Source organism: Pipistrellus hanaki (assembly GCF_964339955.1).
Source record: "Pipistrellus hanaki genome assembly, chromosome: 1".
Taxonomy (NCBI): domain Eukaryota; kingdom Metazoa; phylum Chordata; class Mammalia; order Chiroptera; family Vespertilionidae; genus Pipistrellus; species Pipistrellus hanaki.
Genome location: NC_140503.1, coordinates 207,980,411 through 208,001,282, shown reverse-complemented (window position 1 = coordinate 208,001,282; position 20,872 = coordinate 207,980,411). Strand labels below are relative to the sequence as shown.

The 20,872-nt window shown below is 62.3% G+C and overlaps 1 protein-coding gene across 1 annotated transcript in view; it reads left to right on the top strand.

Moving 5' to 3' along the window:
• Nucleotides 1–20,872, top strand: part of LOC311621434 (uncharacterized protein C4orf50) — a 35,202-nt gene that overhangs the window by 3,534 nt on the left and 10,796 nt on the right. The window contains exons 3-8 of the mRNA XM_084881470.1: nucleotides 5,306–5,444; nucleotides 8,238–8,843; nucleotides 16,240–16,369; nucleotides 17,308–17,435; nucleotides 18,325–18,935; nucleotides 19,116–20,640. Of these exons, the coding sequence (XP_084737596.1) occupies nucleotides 5,306–5,444; nucleotides 8,238–8,843; nucleotides 16,240–16,369; nucleotides 17,308–17,435; nucleotides 18,325–18,935; nucleotides 19,116–20,640 (3,139 nt within the window). The remainder of the gene's footprint in view (nucleotides 1–5,305; nucleotides 5,445–8,237; nucleotides 8,844–16,239; nucleotides 16,370–17,307; nucleotides 17,436–18,324; nucleotides 18,936–19,115; nucleotides 20,641–20,872) is intronic.

Below are 20,872 nucleotides of genomic sequence, written 5' to 3'. Positions count from 1 at the left end.
GGCCGGCAGCGGGAGGCGGGCTCGGCATGGACCTCAGAGGAGAGGCGCAGTGTGGTCATGGCGGATCGCCTCCCACGGGTTCCCAGTATCCCAGCAGTCAGAGTCTGGGGTCTGCCTGAGACTTCGGCCTTTCCTTGTATTCCCCTTCATTTTAATAAAGGCAAGTCATTAAATGTGTATTTACATATGCTTTACTATTTTTCTTCTTTATAATATGTTTCACATGGAGGAATTCACATATCAAAAAAATTATTTAGTTATTCTATGTATCACTCCTGTGATTGTCTATCCATCTGTCCATCCTTCCATCTCTCCATCCATCCATCCATCCATCCACTCACCACCCATCCATTCATCCATTCACCTATCTACCCACCACCCATCCATTTATCTATCCACCCACCACCCATCCATTCATCTACCCACCCACCATCCGTTTATCCATCCATCCATCCATCCATCCATCCATCCATCCATCCACTCAACTATCCATCCATCCATTCATCCATCTATCCTATCCATCCATCCATGCATCCACCTATCCATCCATCCATTCATCTATCCATCCACACATCCATCCATCCATCCATACATACATCTACCCACCATCCACCCATCCATCATCCATCTTCCATCCACCCACCCACTGATTCTACAACCTGTACTCACTTCCCAAGAGCCATGCACTAAGTTGTATTAGTTTCCGTGACAACCACAACCAAGTGTCACAGGCTGAGCAGCTTCAACGTCGGACATCTATCCTCTCACAGCTCTGGAGGCGGAAGTCCCGATCGGGGTGTGGGCAGGGTTCATTTCTCCTGAGCCTCTCTCCTTGGCTGATGGACGGCTATCTTGTCTCTGTGTCCCCAGTCATTCCTCCGTGTGTGTCTGTGTCCTGATCTCTTATAAGGACACCAGGCAGATTAGATTAGGGCCCACTCAAGGGACCACATTTTCACTGAATTCCTTTGTGCGGACCCCATCTCCAAAGACAGTCATATTCTGAGGCCCTGGGGTTAGGACTTCAATGTACAAATTTGGGGGGACACATCCATCCCAGAGCATACGTCCTGGGGGCGGGGAGCGGGAGGACAGGGCCCCAGCCCTGGACAGAGGAGCAGTGTGGCCCACACAGCATTGCCCATTCAAATCTTCCTCCAGAATGATTGACAGTGAAAACCAGGAGGTCAGCAGGCGTGGGAGGATGGGCGGGACACCCCGGCCACAGGCGACCCCTCCGTGTGAGGGAGGGGCGGGGACGGGCACTGTGAGTGCGTGGCCGCTGTGCTGGGCTGAGGCTGACCTGGGCCAGGCAGCCTGGGCCCGTCTGTGGGGAAATGTGGGCCGTGTCCTCTGTTCTCTGCGGGTGGGCTGCACCGAGCCCCCGGGGCTGGGCCTGGGACCCAGGCAGCCTGGCCAGAGTGGCGGCCGTGAGGGGACGACTTTTCCCCACCACCCGAGCGTGTCTCCCAGCTCATAGCTCTCCTTCCCGCCTTGCATGCTGGTCTAACTGGGCGTTCATGCTGGTCTAACTGTACTTCGGTGAGTGTTTCGTGTTGGCGAGTGTGTGAGTTTCCTGTTGCCCAGCCCTGCGGCTCAAACAGCGGCCCCACAGCCCTGCGTCTCCGGAGGCAGGGCCTCCCTGGCTGGGGTCAGGTACAGGGGGCCCTGCGCTCTGGCCAGCGCGCGCTCCTCAGCCGGCGGGGGCTGCCTGGCCTGGCCAGCGGCTGCAGGGGCAGTGCTCGTGCTGGCCTCCGTCTGCAATGCCGCCAGCCTAGCAGCCCGCACGCCTGCACCCTCTGTGTGCGAGCCGTCTGCCTCTCTCCTGCCCCCCCCCCCCCCCCCCCCCCGCACAGTCTAGGATAATCTCACGTTCTTGAACGTAGTCACACCGCAGTCTCACATGCTCCTGAAGGCAGCACTCCCGGGTCCGGGGGTCCGGGCCTAGATGTCTGTGCGGGCCGTTATTCCGCCTGCCCGCAGGAGACCCGCCATTCCCGACGGGGACGATGGCCGAGTGAAGCACTGTCTCCCAGCTAGTGCTTCAGGCCGCTCTCAGAGGCCAGAGAGGCTTTCCTTGTTCCGTTTCGGGCCACCCATTTTATGACAGATCAGAGCCACTCGGGACGGCTCTGACCGGGGAGCCTGGGGCCACTCCTCTCGTGCAGTTTGGAAGGGACGCGATTACAATCCGCACGCCCTTCTGCCCCTTTTGGAGCGCCCCCCCAGGGCCTCGGAGCTAGGAGGAGAGGGGTCTCTTAGCTTATCCTAATATATAAAAAGCCAGGGGCCATCATGACAGAAACGACTGGACAGACAACCGAACAGCAGGCTGTGTGGGGTGGCCAGGTCAGCAGGGGCGGGGGGTTGGTGGGGCAGTTGGTAGTGACCAGGCTGGTGGAGGGGGGAGCAGTTTAGGGCAACCAGGCCAGCAGGGGGCAGTTGGGGGAAACCAGGCTAATGGCAGGGGTTGGGGGGGGGGGAAAGGGTGAGGGAGGCAGTTAGGGGTGACCAGGCCAGCAGGGGGGGCAGTTAGGGGCAACCAGGCCAGTGGAGGGGGGGCATTAGGGGAGATCAGGCCAGCAGGCAGGGGTAATTGGGGGTGATCAGGCTGGCGGGGGGGGGGGGGAGGCAGTTAGGGGCGATCAGGCAGGCAGGTGAGCAGTTAGGAGCCAGCGGTCCTGGATTGTGAGAGGGATGTCTGACTGCAGGTGATTGGGCCTAAACCAACAGTCAGACATTCCCCCAAGGGGTCCCAGATTGGAGAGGGTGCAGGCTGGGCTGAGGGGACACCCCCCCACCCCCGTGCATGAATTTCGGGGCCTCTACTTATTAATAAGAATGCATCATTTTATTAATCTTCACAACAACCTCTGAGCAACGTGCAATTAACTCTATTTTTAACAGATAAAGATACTGAGGGTCAGAGTGGCGAATGAGTCCAGTTGGGCTCCAGTGCTGTACGTGGCAGAGCCAGCAGGCAAAGCTAGGTCCTCGTCTAGGGAAGCCACGCTGTCCTGGGTGAGCGGGTGGCCGGGGCGGACTTGGTAACGGAGTGGCGATGGGCAGGCCAGGCAGGCGGGCACACTCTTCCCAGGTGCCCCTGGTTTCTGTTAGGGAGGTAAGATCGGCACCTCGGAGACTGGGGTGCTCGGTGCACGCAGGTGGCAGGCACGTCTCTGAGGTTCCTTCTGTCCCCGTGGGCTGCAGCCAGGCTTCGGCCTCGGGTTTCCCCCACTCACACGCGCTTCCCCTGTCACGTGGCTGTGGTCAGCGGCTCGTCCAGGCTGGGTGTTCTGCTGCATGTGACTCAGCCTCAGCATTCCCCCAGGGAAACAAACAGCCTTCACGTGCCTCTGCCGTCCCTGCCAGACAAATGACCCCTCCAACTTCTTACTTCTGTAGTCACAGAGACTAATTATTTTAATTGCACAAACTTTTTTTTTTCTGAGTTCAATCACTTCTACAGAATAGAGTCACAGGAATGTAGCTCAGACGGGAGGCTACGGAGCAGAGGGTTAAAGTGTCAGTTTGGGTGTCAGACAGCCTGGGCTCCAAAATGCTGTGTGACCTGGGGCAGGTTGCCTGGCCTCTCTGATCTGCAGTTTTCTCCCGTGTGAAGAAGGGGTCATGCAGCCCACCTGTGGGCTGGCAAGGTGAGGGTTCACTGAGGCCATGAAGGTGCTTGCTTCAGGCTCAGTTCCTTTACCTTATTTTTATTTCAAGAAAAACTATTTTAATATAATAATGTTACATGCATAAACATTAATAGCTCAAGGAAAATGATTTTTTTAAATTCATTTTGCTTTTCTTTTCTTTTTTTTTAATATATTTTTTATTGATTTTTTTACAGAGAGGAAGAGAGAGGGATAGAGAGTTAGAAACATTGATCAGCTGCCTCTTGCACACCCCCTACTGGGGATGTGCCTGCAACCAAGGTACATGCCCTCGACCGGAATCGAACCCGGGACCTTTCAGTCCGCAGGCCGACACTCTATCCACTGAGCCAAACCGGTTTCGGCGGAAAATTATTTTAAATATAATAACGTTACATGCAATAAACATTAATAGTTCAAGAAAAACACATTAATATTTTCAGAAAAACAATCTTAAATATAATAATGTTACATGAAATAAAGATTAATAGCTCAAGAAAATGATTTTAAATATAATAATGTTACATGCAATAAACATTCATATTTTAAGAAAAACAATCTTAAATATAATAATGTTACATGCAATAAAGATTAATAGCTCAAGAAAACGATTTTAAATATAATAATGTTGCATTCAATAAACATTCATATTTCAAGAAAAACAATCTTAAGTATAATATTACATGCAACAAAACATTAATATTTTAAGAAAAAAAGATTTTAAATACATTATAATATCAAAACTGTACTGACACAGTATATCACAGAAGTTGTAGGAAATATTGAAAATCTGCAAATAACAGAATTACTTCTATTATAGTCCAGAACAGTGGTCGGCAAATTCATTAGTCAACAGAGCCAAATATTGCCAAAACCGGTTTGACTCAGTGGATAGAGCGTCGGCCTGCAGACTGAAAGGTCCCAGGTACGATTCCGGTCAAGGGCTGATCAATGATTCTCTCTCGTCAATGTTTCTAGCTCTCTATCCCTCTCTCTTCCTCTCTGTAAAATATCAAATATATATATATATATATATATATATATATATATATATATATATATATATTTATTTTTATTATTTTTTTTAAACAGAGCCAAATATCAACAGCACAACGATTGAAATTTCTTTTGAGAGCCACATTTTTTAAACTTAAACTTCTTCTAACGCCATCTCTTCAAAACAGACTCGCCCAGGCTGTCATATTTTGTGGAAGAGCCACACTCAAGGGGCCAAAGAGCCGCATGTGGCTTGCGAGCCGCAGTTTGCCAACCACTGGGCTAGACTATTTCCCCCTCTGACTCTATTTCTGTCCATCAGTTTACATTCATTGTGTCCCACAAGTGAGTGAGACCACGAGGTACCTACCTTTGTCCGGCGCAGCTCTCCCTGAGTGGCCAGCCTCGGGGTTTCCGGCTTAAAGACGAGGTTCCTATTGGGATTTCTGACGCCTGGAGCCTTCTTAGTCCATAGAGGCCTTTGGAGTGTGGTAGCTCATCCCTAGGAAGATACGTGTGATGGTTTACAAAATGCAATTGTGTCCGAGCACGACATGGGCCAAATAACCACACAGAGGCGGTCCGGGCGTGTGCAAACCTCGGGCGTGTTGGCCGTGTCCGCGTGGGACTGAGCGAGCCTGCTTCCCGTGCAGAATCCAGGAGCTGGAGCGGTCGGAGCGGAGGCTCCTGCGGAAGGTGGACCAGCTGAGCGCCCGCGTGTGCCAGGAGAGGAGCGCCTCCCTGCGGGCCCAGGAGCAGCTGCAGGTGCTGCAGGGCGAGCTCGCCTGCCAGGTATGGGCCTTCCCCTTCCCTCCAGCACCAACTCTCTTCCCCTCGGGGGTCCCCCCCCCCCGGGTTTGGATGTGGTCGCAGCTACACCTGAGCAGAGACAGTGTGTGGGGGGCCTGGGTGAGGTCATGTGGAACATGGGATCCCTGCCCTGCCTGCCTCACAGGCTCCCGGGGGACCGTTGGGGTGGGGGCGTGGGCGGGGTGACCTGCGGGGTCTGGGCACTCACTGGGAGCTCTGGGCAGACGTTCATTTCTGGGGCCTCCGTGCCGGTATGGGGGGGTGGGACGCAGCTCTGGCCTAAGGACAGGGAGAGGGCTGACCCCGGTCACCGCCTCCGGGCTGGAGTGCAGGTGGGGACCCAATAGGAAACAAGGACTCAGAGCTGGGCGCTGGGGTCACAAGGGCGGTGCGGCATGGTGAGCAATGCATGGGGCAGGAGCCACAGAGGGCCGGCCGGAGAGCTGGGCCTTGCGGGCAGGGCAGGTGAGATGAGGCGTGGGCAGCCACCCGGGCAGAGGCACGAAGGTCTGGAGGCCATACTGGGTCCCGGCAGGGGGTGTGCGTGGGGAGAGGGAGTTGGTGAGACTGGAGGGTTCCCACGGGGCCAGACCGCCAGGGCCGCTGCGCGGACCGATTCTCAAGGAGAGAGAGAGAGAGCAGGCGCTGGGGACGTGAGCAGGAGAGGCTCTGGACCAGGGTTTGGAGATGTCATTCTAGTTGCAGGGAGAGAGAGATGGCGGGATGGGGGACAAATCAGAGCTGGAGGCAGATGGCTGCGTGACCTAGGGCAACTGACGTAACCTCTCTGGGCCTCAGTTTTCTCCTCTGTGAAATGGGAAGGATATAGCACCAGCACCCTCAGATTGCGATGAGGGCTAAGTGAGTTAATAAGTGTAAACACAGCAGTGGCCGCTTTTGTCATTAGTAGCATTTATGGAAAGACTCCAGGGGGGAGATGATGCAGGCAGGAGGGCGGGGCGCATAGGAAATACTGCGGAGGCGGAAATGACAGGAGCCGGAGGTGGAGACGGAGGCAGTGGTGCCCCCAGAGCCTCAGGGGGTCCTGTCCTGGGCAGTGATTGCTTGCAGGCTGCCATCGCCAGGGGCGGGAAGTCAGCTCTGAGTCACAGCGGGGTTACAGGTAGAGCCGACTAGGCGGTGAGAACGGGCCTCCGTGCTGAGCAGGCGCTGCTTCAGGACACGGCCCGGGCCGTGGAGCGGGGTACGCGTGGCCGTGTGCTCCTTATCATGGGAGCGCTCAGAGACGCTCACAAAAGCTCGTCCCCTCGGGCTCAGGGAAGGCGTGCGGTTATGTTGAAAGGAGTCTTTGAGATGGGGGGAGGGGGAAGGGGGGGGCGGCACACGAGTGGTGATTCTCCCTTCTATTGAATGACTGGCACCGAAAGTCAAGTTCATTACCCTCCCTGGCTTGTAGCAGTCACCAGCAGTGTCCTGAGAGGAGTTCTTGTGTTTTTATTGATTGTTAGAGAGAGAGGAAGGGAGAGGGAGACAGAAACACCGAGAGAGCATCATGGATCGGCTGCCTCCTGCACGCCCCCGGCTGGGGATCGAGTCTGCAAGTGGTCAACACTCAACCACTGAGCCACACCAGCCGGGCCCCAGGGGAGGTTTTGTTTTTTGTTTTTTTTTAAAATATATTTTATTGATATTTTACAGAGAGGAAGGGAGAGAGATAGAGAGCTAGAAACGTCGATGAGAGAGAAACATCAACCAGCTGCCTCCTGCACACCCCGCACCGGGGATGTGCCCGCAACCAAGGTACATGCCCTTGACCGGAATTGAACCTGGGACCTTTCAGTCCACAGACCCACGCTCGACCACTGAGCCAAACCGGTTTTGGCCCCAGGGGAGTTTTTAATACAAAACCCAGAGGTGTGAGCGATTCTGTCACGGGTCTCCGTGGAAGATACACTGATACGCATTTTTGAGCTGTGCCTCCAGGACATGCAAGGTTTCCAAGGTGAATCGGACTCGGCCCTGTGATCAGAGATGCTCACCGTGTGCTGGGGAGACGGAGAGCCAGGGAGACGGTGTGAGGCGCGGCAAGGCCACGGCCCTGGTTCTGTGGACACTAAGGCCCCTCCCCCATCCCCATTCTGGCCTCAGGACGCCTGCATGCTCCGGGAAAACCCCTGTCAGGACCCCATCCCAGGGGAGGCGAGGGCGGTCAGTGAAGAGGGGCTTGCTCAGGATCCCTGGGTGACCTGGACCTCTGCCTCTGGCTCCCTCCCCGACACCCGTGCATTGCGGAGCAGGTGCGGTAGGGGTGCAGGCACCAGCTCGGCTGCCCTGTGCCTGATGCTGGCCCAGCGGCGGCTCCGCCCTGCAGTCAGCGCTCCAGGCAGCGTGCACTGCGCCATGGACGCCTCGTGTCCGCAGTGACCTGTGGCCACTCTGAAAGCCCATGAGGCACACCTGTTTGGGGGGGGGGGGACAGAGCACCCAGCACCACCGGTGACGGTTCACCCGTGGGGCTTCCTCACGGGGAATTGTCTCCAGGTGTGCCTGCGGGTCTCCTCCCCCCATCTCCCTAACACGCACCAGACACACCCGGCTCCTCCCGCCCAGCCGAGCTGGATGACTGTCCCCGCACCACTCGGCTCCGGTGCAAGATGTAAGGGAGGGGGGCGCCGGAAAACTCCCTAACGGATAAATAGGGTTTTGATGCGACATGTTAATGTGAAAATATCCTCCGATGCACAAAACGCCGAAGTTTAAGCCGAAGACAGGCTCCAGGGCCTGCCCCCTGACGCTCGCCCACCGCCACCGCAGGTGCTGGAGCAGGAGCGCGCGGCGCGGCGGCAGCGGCGGCTGCGGGAGCGGCTGCGGGAGGCGGACGAGGCCCTGGAGCGCGGCCGGCGGGCGCAGCGGCGCGAGCTGGGCCTGGCGCGCGAGCAGGAGCGGGCGCTGCGGGCGCAGGTGCAGCGGCTGCAGCGGGACGTGCGGCGCCTCTGCCGCGCCGCGGGCCGCCTGCTGGCCGAGCTGGACGCGCCGGGCCCGGGCAGCGCCCCGCCCCCGGGCAGCACCCCGCCCCCGGGCCCCGCCGGCCCCCAGCGCGGCCCCGCGGACCCCGCGGACCCCGAGGACCCCGAGGACCCCGAGGAGCTGCGCGCCCTGCGGGCCAGGGCGGAGCGCGGCGAGCGGGAGCGGGACGAGGCGGCGCGCCGGCTGCGGGAGCAGCACGCCACGCAGCGCCGGCTCCTGGCGCAGCTGGAGGACCTGCGCTGCTGCCTGTACGGCCTGCAGTTGTCGGAGATCGGCCTGCAGAGCCAGGTGGACGACCTCGCAGAGCAGAACCGGCGCCTGCGCGAGGAGCTGGCGGCTCAGGCCCGGGGCGAGCGCGTGCGCAGCGCGCCCCCTGCTGGCCACGGGAGCCTGGTAAGTGGCGGCGCCCGGGGGCAGGAGTGACTGCTTTTCTCTCTTTCTGGTGCAGACTTTGGTTGAGTCACTGACCCGCCCATTCTCCAGGCTCCCTCTTCACCCACCCAGCCAACCCCACCAGCCCTTCGGTCCACCCTTCACCCCGGGCAGCTCCTACCCAGCCAGCCAGCCAGCCAGCCAGCCAGTCCTGCTCACCCCCCACCCATTCATCCATCCACCTGTCCACCCATCCACGTGTCTCCCATTCTCCATCATCTCACCCTACCGTCTGCTTCCAACCACTGGCCAGGCAGCCAGCCAGCCACCCTTCACCCCTCATTGTCTGGTCCCTGCGGTCCACCCACCCAGAGCCAAGCTCTAATGGCCCAGCCGCATGCCAGGCCCTGGGCTGGCTGCGCCCTGGGGCGTAGTGTGATGTAGCTCTCAGGGGCTGTGAGTGTCCCCGGTCCCCGCTCCCTGGGACAGCAGCCGCCCCTTTCGGCCTCCCTCACGGCACCGAAGGCGGTGACGGTCCCGGCGTGGCCTGCGTGTGCACCTGCCTTCCCCCTGAGGCTGTGAGCTCCCCGGGGGCAGGCCGGGCCTGAGGGGGCTGCAGGCGCGGAGCTCGCCGGGCGGACCTTCCGGCTCTCCTGTTCGCCAGCGGGTGACCTCGGGCAGGTTTCTGAGGCTCTGGAGGCGAGGGCAAAGGCCGTTGCTTAGTCACGTGGCTGACAGAAAGGTAACAGCTTACATGTGACCTGCCCTGCCCTGTGCTTGGCACCCACGGGCTGTCTCGGAGGCGCCGTTGCATTGAATGGTGGTGGCTGAGGTGGATGCTGTCGGCACCCTCACTTCCCAGGAGGCCGAGGCTCAGAGGCCGGGCACGGACCTGTGGTCATGCAGTCCTCCGAGTCCGATTGCTGTCTGCGCCGCACCCCGCCTCCCCAAGAGAGCCCGCTCAGCTCCTCCCGGGCCCCGCTTCTCGGCTTCTCTCCGGGGGTCAGCTTGCATTGAAGGAAAAGCCAGTGAGCCACCGTAGCTCAAGCGACATTGCTCATTAAAAAAAAAAAAATCAAATTTCTCTTCCGACCAGACCACCTATTTCAAAGGCACTGGACCTTTAATCGTGCGTGTCAGCCTGATGCCCTGTACCCTGCGGGACCTTTTTTTAATGAGCGTTTCTCTGCGTCTGTTTATCTTTGACTTTATATTCCTCTGTCCCCGGCTGCGTGTCCTGCTCGCTCCCCCTTCGCTATGTTCATGGACGAAAGGAACACTGTACGTTTGAACGTTGGCCCCCGACTGTAATTTTGGAAAATAAACCGTGTTTGGATGGCAGTTGTCCTTTAGAATCCTTTCTGTGATCTTCCTAAGCGTAAGGCGATCCTTTAGGCCAGGGGCCGGCAAACTCAGCCCACAGAGCCAAATACCAACAGCACAACGATTGAAATTTCTTTGGAAATTTTTAAAACTTTTTCTAAGGCCACTTCTTCACTACAGACTCGCCCAGGCCGTGGTATTCTGTGGAAGAGCCACACTCAAGGGGCAAAGAGCCGCCTGTGGCTCGCGAGCCGTAGTTTGCCTACCACGGCGTTAGGCTGCTGGTGTCAGTCCTCACTCGCCCAATCTAGTTCCCCCTACGCTCAACTCACACCTTCTTTCCCAAGAGGCAGGGTGGCACCCAATAGTTAAGAGACCTGGCATGTTGGACAGTCTGTGTTCCCACTTAACCCTCAGCACATCTGGGCGTCAGGCTGCCACCCCCTGGGCAGATGGAGAGATTGAGACCCGGGAGGCTAAGTGCATTGGCCATGGGCACTCAGTCACCAGGTCCCGGGGCCAGGAGGGGACACGGGTCGGATCGGAGCCCTGGCTCCAGGCTGTGCCGCACCCGGAGGTGCCAGGCCGGGGATGGCTCTGGAGGATTGTGGGGCAGCGTCAGCCGGATTCGTAGCTGTGCGCCCTCAGCCCCCAGCCCCTTGTCAGCCTGCATCTGTGACCTCTCTGTCTCGCCAGTTATCAGTTAGAGGCCCCACGCCCCAGGCTCTGGCTCTCGAGGCTTCTCTGGGTACCGTGGTGCAGTCAAATCCTCTAGAAAGTTCCCTGAGTGGCTGTCAGGTCCAGTCCCAGCCAGCCCGCCTCCAGCCCCTCCCCAGGCGGGAGCAGAGGGAGCAGCAGAGGCTGCCGTGTAGGGACCGCAGGACAGAGCGCGCAGACCTTAGACACGGAGCTGCGAGCTGGGCGCGGGGTGTGCGGGGCGGAGGCGGGGACCCTGCGTGGCCGGCAGCACTGCCTCCTGGCACCGCGGTGCCTGCGGGCAGGTCACTGACCCCCCTGAGCCTCCGTGCCCGCAGGTGTGAGCTGGGAGGGACCCGGGACCCACTTCCTTGCTGGCTGGTGAGGATGAGACGAGAGGTTCGGAGACGGCCCTTAGCCCCGTGTGGTGCGTGGCGGGTGGGCAGTCACACTCAGTGTCAGTGCCATCTTTGTCACCACCATCATCACCGCCTTCGCCATCATCTCTTCCTGGGCTCGTGGGGTCCCGGGGGAGCTGGGTGGACGCACCCACACTTTGCACACAATAGCTGTCCCCACGCTGCCCCTAGACTGGACAGTCCGAGGTGACTGACTGGTCTCCACTGGTGGGCAGGACCCTGGGGGGTAAGATGAGACCCCTCCCCACAGGGGAGACAAGACCCCCTGGTGAAGGCGTGGGGGCAGAGGCAAGGGCCCGCCAGCCTCCAGCCCAGAGGGGAGGGTGACCTGCGATTTTAAAATGAAAATGCTCCAGCCTATTGATAAGGAAGCTGCAAAGCCAGCTGCTGCCAGTGGGGTCTGGGTCTGGAATGTGTGAGCTTGGCCGTGGCCGTGGCCGTGGCAGCCGTGGCAGCCGTGGCCATGCACCTGTGAGGTCGGCCTCAGAACTGAGAGCAGTGCACATGCGCGCTTCCCCAGAACCGAGGGGCGGGGCCAAAGGGGCGGGGGCGGGGGCTGAGGCTCAGCAGGTCCTCGTCAGGGGCCTTTCTCCGGAGAACCCTGGTGGCCTGTTCTCCTGCTCCCCTGGCCCTCAGGCCTCAGAGCGGAGTGTAACCTCCTGCCCACAGCACCCGAGGCCTCTGCTGCTCTGGCTGAGCTCCAGGCCGTGCCCGACCCTCCCCTGCCCGCTCCCCCGCACCCTGCGCCCCTGTGTGTACAGGCTCTCGCAGCCTGCACGCCTCCTCGTGTCTAGGAGCCTCCATTGCCCCTTCCCCAGGCCGCCCCCCAAGTCCCTGCTACCTTCTCCCCATCGGGCGGGAAGGTCATTTCCTCTAAGACTCCCTGACCTCATGGGAGTCCATGATGCCGTGACCCCCCTTCGGTGGCTCCAGTTCTCACTGGGACAGCCCGCCGCTTCTCCTCTACCACTCCCCTTGTTCCCCGTCACCTGCCGGGGCCATTTGGCCCTAAATCCGGGTCCCAGCCACGGCTGTGACACCTGGTCGGCGAACAGGCGACCCGCCTGGGAGGGCTGGGGTGGCGCTCCTGCTCGGGGAATAAATGAACGTAAGGAGATATTTGCGCCACGGCCCCAGGGGAACGGAAGCTTCTAGCGGAAGGGACCACCGCAGGGCAAGGCTGGCTGTGACGTACGGGAGTGGGAACCCGGGGCGGGCCAGCCCCAGGGCCGTGGGCACCGGGCAGAAAACCGTGACAGAAGCTGGCATATTGCGTGGCTGCTGCAGGCCTGGCCCAGTGCTACACTCTCTGCCAGCTTCTGCTGTTCCCCTACAAGGACCCGCAGGGTTCCTGACCCCACTTTGCAGATGAGGAAACTGAGGCAGGGGGCAAGGCCGCTCACCCAGGGAAGCAGCGAGGTGTGCTGCCCCGGCAGCTGTGGCCGTCACGGCGAGAGTTACGGGGAAGGCAGTCACTGTGGGAAGATAATAACTTATTTGCTTCATATTTTAAAAGTGATTTCCCAGCTGGAACTCCATGGATGCTGGCAGGTAGCCACAGGGATTGGCGTCCTGTCCCCAAACCCACAGTGCACAGGGGCAAGGCCGTGCCCGGGTCACACACTTTGCGGAGTCTGGCGCAGGTCGCTCCGAGCCCCCGTCCCGGGAGGATGGCCGCTCCAAGGACAAGCCCAGGCCTGGGAGGAGCGTGGGGAGGAGTTCCTGCTCAGGGTCCTGGTGAAAGGAAATGAAAAGGGACTGGTTTGCCCGGCCGGTGTGGCTCAGTGGTTAAGCATCGACCTATGAACCAGGAGGTCATAGTTCAGTTCCCGATCAGGGCACAGGCCTGGGTTACAGACTGGGATCCCCAGCGTGGAACGTGCAGGAGGCAGCTGATCAATTAGCAAGAATGCACATGGCACTGCCGGGCGCCGGGCACTGGGCTGGCGAGGTGACCCGACCTGGCCTTGCGAGCTGACAGGGAGGCAGACACAGGTGGCACTTGGTGGCTGGCTGCTCCAGCAGGGGCGCCAGAGGCTGTGGCCTGGCCCGGCGGGTAGCAGGAGGCTGATGCCAGGAGATTCAGTCACAGCCTTTAATTTGCCAGTCTCGGGCTGTAAATTTAGAGCTGAGACCATGTTCTGGGTCTGTGGTCGGCAAATTGCAGCTCACCAGCCACCTGTGGCTCTTTGGCCCCTGGAGTGTGGCTCTTCCACAAAATAACACGGCCTGGGCAAGTCTATGTTGAAGAAGTGGCGTTAGAAGAAGTTGGAGTTTAAAAAATGTGGCTCTCCAAAGAAATTACAATCATTGTGCTGTTGATATTTGGCTCTGACTAATGAGTTTGCCGACCGCTGTTGTGGGTGACAGCAGCATCAGGAAGGCTGGGCCCTGCTCTGCCAGCCTCTCTGCCCAGAGGTATGAGTAGAGCGACCCCTGGTGGCCGTGACCGGAATCTTTCATTGTTTAGCGAGTCCTGGCCTGGGACTGCCTGCCTTTGGGCAGAAATGGCATTTCACCTTTGACCCTCACGCCCCGCAGCACGCCGGGGCTTTGAGACACTGTGCAGATAGTGTGAGAACCAGCACACAGGCGGGAGCTGTGACCTACACTGAGGCAGAAGGCCAGATGACAGGCCGGTCACCTTACACCAAAGGTGGGTCCCGTCCCATCAGTGAGGATCACAATAGGCCCGACCTCGAGACTGCGTTTCATTCTGCACGTTTCTCAGACATTACAAGAACCTCAGCACGCTCCCTCCTGGCGAGCATTGGAAACACCCTGCATGCCCCCGGGGGGCCTAAGTGAAGGCGGTCCTTATATCGGGGACCATCTGGCAGTGCAAAACGCCACGTGGCAGGAGAACTCGCGAGGAAACGGCCCTTGAAACACAGGAAAAGCACAGAACCGAGCCGGCTTTGGGGCGGATGTAAACGTGTCTGCACAGACAAGCCCAGCGGGATGCAGTCTCGCACATGAGCAGTGCTGTGTCTGGATCTCACACAGTTCCTGTTTTCCTCCTTATCTTTCACAGTAAAACGAAAGTAGAAAGCATGCACAGGGACAGGCCAGTGCTCCCGTGAGCGGGGGAGGCGGGAAGGGTTGACGAGACAGAGCGGAGAGGTGCGGGAAGGGGAGAGAGCCTGGATCCGGGTCAGAGCCCCGAGCTCGGTCCTGTCCTCCCACGTGTGCGCTGTGTGGCCTGGGACCAGCCGCTCTCCCTCTCTGAGAATGGATCTCCCTCTCCGGCCGGGGGAGAGGCCGAGGGCAGGGGCGCCGCCCGAGGGCATTGGCTGTAGCGTTTGGACTTGTTGGCATGTGAGGGACAGGACTGCCCAGAGCCCTGGAGGGAGATCACTTGTGAAATGAAAGGGGGGTGGCACCGTCTTTTTGGGCGCCCTCCATTGGAGGGGAGGTGCCCGGAGCAGGTGGCAGGGTACAAGGCTCTGAGCAGAGGGAGAGGGTCTGGGGCGGAGCAGAGATGGGGTGGGAGGAGCGGACTGAGCCGGGTGGGGGGTTCTCCTTCAGCGCAGTGGGAAGCATGAAAGGCTGGAACCAGGAGAGCAGCCTGCCCCGCTTCCAGCTCAGTGGGGCTTCTGGGAGGTGGGCATGTGGAGGGGCGGGGCTGAGACTGAGGGGTGTGTGTGTGTGGGGAAAGGGGGTGCCCAGCAAGCTGCAGGCAATGAGCACCTCCCCATTACGTGCCAGCCGGGCAGAGGGAGCAGTAGACGCAGGCGCACAGAGGCAGGCCAGCCAGGGCCGGCGGGGAGGCAGCTGGGGAGAGGCCGCTGAGGGTGGGGGCCAGGGCCAGGGTGAGGAGTGTCCGTCAGCCCGGGACCCCATGGTGGCTTCCAGGGCCTGTCTCAGCGCTGAAGCCCGAGGGAGCCGGGGTGGCTCTGAGCAGGAGGCCCAGCGAGGGTCTGATACAGGGTCCCTGGGAGCAGGGCAGCGCCCGGGGGACTGGGGAGGGGGGAGGGACATTACCTGCTCACCTCCATTCCTCTGACCTGGACCAAGCCCTGGCACATGGCAGGAACTGGGTAAACGTGTGCCCATAGATGCACTAGCGGGTCTGAGCCACCTGCCCGTCTGCAGGGTCTGCCTACGCATCCGGCTGTCACACATGCATCAAGCACCTACTGTGTGCTAGGCTAAGGTGCGGGTGCAGCCCGGACGGAGCCCAGTTCCCCTCCAGAAGGACCTCAGGGTCTGGTGTGGGCAGAGGGCAGCAGGCAGCACCGTTAGGACGGGTTAGACTAGCCCGGGGTAGGGGTGCGTGGGTGGCGGTCAGAGCTGAGTCTCTGCGGCCCCACGCCTGCCTGCAGCGGGAGAAGGCGTGTGCTCTAGTGCCCTGCAGGGCGCCTTGCTGCACACCCGCCGGGCTGGGGAGAGGCCGAGGGCAGGGGCGCCACCCAGGGGCATTGGCCGTAGCGTTTGGCCTTGTTGGGACAGGACTGCCCATGTCCCTGGTGGGACACGGCGGGAGCAGGAGGGAGAGGGGACTGGAGCCCAGAGGCGTCCTGGCTGCAGATAAGCCCCTAGTTGTCTGCGGAGCGGAGCCTGGGTGCTAACAGGAGGCAGTTAGGGCTGTAGGGCCAGGAGCTGGGACAGGCTGCACAGGACAGGGCTGTATGGGACAGGCTTCACGGGACAGGCTACATGGGACAGGCTGCATGGGACATGGCTGCACGGGACAGGCTACATGGGACAAGCTGCACGGGACAGGCTACACGGGACAGGCTAAACGGAACAGGACTGCAGGAGACAGTCTGTATGGGACAGGCTGCACGGGACAGGCTGCACAGGACATGGCTGCATGGGACATGGCTGCATGGGACAGGGCTACAGGCCAGGCCAAGAGCCACGGGCCACTGCTCCGAGCCTCAGTTTCCCCTGGGTTCCCACTGCACCCACAGGGAGGGACGCACGGGGACCGGCGTGGATGGACACTCAGCTCTTGGTTCCGTGTCTCCCTGCAGGACGCCTGGGGCCGTGCCCGGGACGAGTGGCTGCTCCTGGCCTGGGAGGAGGCGCCGGAGGCCCGCAGACGCCCAGGTGGGCAGACACCGCCCCACCCCGAGGGGGCCCCGGGACCGTGCGCCTCCGCAGGTATGGGGGAGTCACAGTGCGTGGAGCAGGGGGCATCTGTGTGGACACCCTCCTCAGGCTAGCTCATTTACATTACCCTGAGGGCAGGGGCGGCCGTCCCGACTGCAGACAGGAAGCCGGGCTCAGAGGTGGCGGCCCCTCTCAGTGTCACACGGCTGGTGAAGGGCCGGAGCCCGCAGTGCCCATGACACACTGCCAGGTCGGGCCGCAGGCCCCTCAGGCGATTGTCCCCACCCCAGTGACCGCCAGGCCTGGGAGCTGCTGCCTCAGCAGCCCCTTGTCCCCAACGAGAACCATGTCCCTGATGGCAGGCTCAGCCACGGCTCCCAGGTCTCTGTGCACAGGCGCTGCTCCCCGGAGCCCAGGGACACCCATCCCCCGAATGTCTGTGGGTTCTGCAGGCCCCCAGCCAGGTGCGCGTGCACAGGAGGGTCATATCTCCCATCAGCCACTCTCCCCGAGGCCCACTTCCCCTCCGCCCCCTTTCCGGGAGCCGTGCTGACCAGCAGACAAGGTCAGAGTCGTCCTTGGAAGGCACGGGTCTGCCTGCAGGAGCCCAGGAGCCGGCTCTTTGGCCCCCACACCAACTCGACAGGCTACATGGGACAGACTGCAGGGGACATGGCTGCAGGGGACAGGGATGACGGCCCATGAGGAAGCCGGGAGGAAGGTGGCGTGGGTTGTCCCTGCACGGGCTCTGTGGTTAGAAGCGGCTGCCAGATGCAGACCCACTGTGTGCAGGGACGGTCACTTCCCATCTCTGAGCCCCTGGTTCCTCCCCCGGAGGGTGCTGGGGATCCCCAGGCCTTGGGGGTGTGAAGGGTGTGAGTCAGCGGGCAGTGCCGTCAGCCCCGGCAGCAGGGGTGGGGCCACTGGCGACAATCCTGGGCAGGGTCCTAGGAGGGTCTTTCTAACCCCGGGGTGCCATCCATCCCCAGGCCAGCCGGCCGAGGCGCCCTGCGGCCTGGGTGGCGTCGAGGCTGGGCGAGGCCCCTCGGAGCTGGTGCCCAGCCTGGAGACTGCAGCCTGGCTCCTGGCAGAGCTGGTGGCTCCTGACCACGGACGGGTAAGGAGAGGCCTCCTGGGTGCCCAGGTGCCAGCTGGGTGATCAGCCCTACGTGTGCCCTCCCTGTGGGAGGTGGGCGGGTGGGTAAAGATGCCCAGCTGTGTGCCAGGCCCAGCTGCCACCTGCCATGCCTCATCCCGTGGAAACGTCCGACCGGCTGTGAGGCAGGAGCCTCGCCCCTGCTCTGCAGAGGAGGCTCCAGGACCCCAAGAGCTGTGATCCCCCAAGCCACACAGCCCTGGGCTGGCCCCGAGCCCTGACTCTGCAGCCACACTCCGCCCATCTGTCCCCCGAGGGTCAGGAGCCAACCTCCCCCACCCCCACCAACCCCCGGCCCTGTCTGGCCCTCTTTGAGGCCCAGCGCTTCCTGCAAATGAAAGGCAGAGGCCCGCGAGCAGAGCTCAGGCCGCTCGGCCTGGCTGGTTCTGGGGCTCAGCAGAGGTGCTGTGTGTGTGAGCCTGTGTGTGTGCACACACTTGTGTGTGTGCATGTGTGTGTGCATGTGCGCCTGTGTGCACACATGTGTGCGTGTGTGTGTGCATGTGGCGGGGGATGGAGGGCTGTGCCCTCACACACAGACCAACGGGGTGGGGCTGCCATGCAGGAATGGCAGGGAGTGGACGTGCTCAGGGAGCCCTTCTGAGGAAGTACCTTATGGGTGAGATGAACGGAGCGAGGGGTGAGCCAGGAGGGCTCTGGGCGAAGGACATTCTGGCAGAGGGCAGAGCAGGTGCCAAGGCCCTGGGGTGCTAGGGAGGCCTGTGTGGCTGGTGAGGAAGCCCCGGGACAGGAGGAGGCGGGGGGAGGGGGTACGTGGCAGAAGGGGGTATGTGACAGAGGAGGGTACGCGGCAGAGGGGGCTGATTCCCCCCTCCCCTCTCCCCCCCAGCCCGCTCCGGCTGAGCCCGCCCTGCTCGGACAGACGCTCCTCCTGCTCTGTGGCTGCCCCTCGGGGCAGAGCGCCGACGCCTCCCCTCTCCCCGCGGAGCTGGCCTGGGCCCAGGAGTCCCTCCTGCTGCAGACGGCGGCCGTGCTCCCGCCCCGGGGGCCCGCCGGGGACCCCGCCGCCCTGCTGCTCCAGGCCGTGTTCCCAGAGCCCCAGACCCAGCAGGGGCTGGATGCGGGGCCCCTGCCTGCGCCCCGAGCCGTGGGACAGTCTTGCTGGAACCGGCCCCCGGCACGGAGCCACGGCGATGGGATCCCAACGGGGGATGGGAGCGGCCCTTGGGAGGAGGGAGGGGAAGCCGCGGAGTGGGGAGCGGCGGGGGCGTGGGGGGCGGGCAGCACGCGGGGCGGGAAGGAGGAAGACCTCGGGGACAGGTGCCAGCGGCGGCAGGAGGGCCAGGAGGACCCCAGCGTGGAGGACGGGGAGGACGGTGCTGGCGCCCCGGGAGGCCTGCAGAACACACGGAGGGCTTCCGGGCCCCCGGCCGCCTCCTGCCCTCCGCCCGGGTGGGAGCTCCCCCCTCCCCTGCCGCAGGAGGAGGCCCTGGGCAGCAGGTGGCGGGCAGAAGGGCACATGTGGGGCCTCCTGGGAGGGTTTCCATTGGAGGAGGAGGAGGAAGAGGAGGAGGAGGAGGAGGAGGAAGAGGCCTCCGCAGCTGCCTCCTCCAGGGCTCACGGTGCCAAAGGGCCGTCTCCACCCGGCACTCAGCTCCCCTCGGGGGACGGGGCCCCCAGGAGCCCCCAGGGCCACGAGGACAGCCCCCCGTGGGCTGTGACTGCGCTCCTGCTGCTGGAGGAAGGCCCTGGGGATGGGGGGTCGGGCCAGGAGGAGGAGCTGCTGTGTCTGGAAGGACCCAGCGCGGGCGCCGAGGAAAGGGAGGCGCAGGAAGCCCTCTTCCTACCAGGAGAGGGCAGTTTGCTGCCGCCGCCTCCCACGTGGGCCTCCTCGCCAGAGGGCGCCCAACCCGCCAGGCCCCCCAGGCCCCCCACGCCCCCGAGGCCCCCACGCGAAGGACAGGCTGGGCCTGCGCTCACCATAGACGCCTTCGCCGAGGAGATGGAGGCCTGCTTCCAGCAGCTGTGGGCGCTGAGGCGCGGGCGCGGGGGCTGGGGGCGCCAGGCGGCCCCCGGGGCCGGGGAGGACACGGGCTCTGCCGGGAGATGGGGCGGTGGCCCGGAGCCTGCCGAGGGTTTGGACCCGTGTCCTGCGAAGGAAGCAGGCCCCTCGGAGGGTCGTGAGGACGTGAGGCCAGGAGAGACCGAGGCCCCGGGCACCGGACACACTTTCCCAGGGGCGGGGTTCGATTCCGGGGACCCGCGCCCCGGCCCAGGGGGGCCCTCGGAGCTGGGCCCGAGCCGCCCCCGCCCGCCCCCCCGAGCCCTGGAGCGCGCCCGGAGGCGGTTCCGCCAGCTGGTGTCCGGGCTGAAGGAGGAGGGCCGCCGCGTCCTGCAGGACAACGCCCGGCTGCGGCGGGCGATCCGGGCGCTGCGGGCGCAGAGCGAGCGGCAGGCGGGCAGGGCCCGGGCGCTGGAGCGGGACCTCGGGGCGCTGCGGGGCGAGCTGTCCGGCCTGCGCGGGGAGCAGGCCCAGTACCTGCAGCTCCTCGCCGACCTGGAGGACTGCAACGCCAGGAGCTACGGCCGCCTCTCCGAGCTGGAGGAGGAGAACGAGGGCCTGCGGCGGGGCCTGGGCCGGCTGCAGGCCGCCGCGGCCGCGGGCGCCGGGCGCGGCCGGGGCCTCACCGGGGACGCCGTCCGGGAGAACCGGGAGCTCAAGGCGCTGATCTCGGAGCTGGGGCTGGGCTACAGGGGGCTGGTCAGGGACGTGGTGCTGGGGATCCAGGACGTGGTCCGGGCCCTCCGTGGGGAGAACGCGCACCTGCTGCTCCGGGTCCGGGCCCTGGAGAGGGGGGTCGCCCTGGGGGGGAGCGCGGGCGCGGGGCGTCCGGGGGGAGCAGAGCAGCGCCCCCGGGGGAGAAGCCAGGTGGGCGCCGTGGACAGGGCGGTGCAGGCCGGTCCGCCCTCAGAGCCGCTGACAGCGGGAGCCCCCGGGCCGCCCTGGGAGGAGGACACAGACCAGCCCGGAGAGAGGAGGAGGGGCCCGTCCTCGGGCACAGAGCGTCCCGGGGTGCCCGGAGCGCTGCAAGGAGACGTCCGCGGGATGGGAGCGCAGGAGGCGGAGGCGGGGAGAGAGGAGACCGGACCGCGGCGTTCTGCAGGCCCGGGGCCCGCGCTGGCGCCCCCGGGTGGCGGCCACCAGGTAGGTTGACTGCGTCGCTCCCTCATCTCCTCGTGCTAACGGTCTAGACCACATGTGTCAAACACAAGGCCCGCGGGCCAAATCCAGCCCGCCAGGCCTTGCAATGTGGCCCGCACCGCGCTGTCATCACTGCACTCCGCTGTCAGTTTATGACATTGTCAGTTTATGACTGTTCAGTAAACCATTCGGCCCGCGATTTAGGCTGGATTTTAGATTTTGGCCCCTTCTCTGA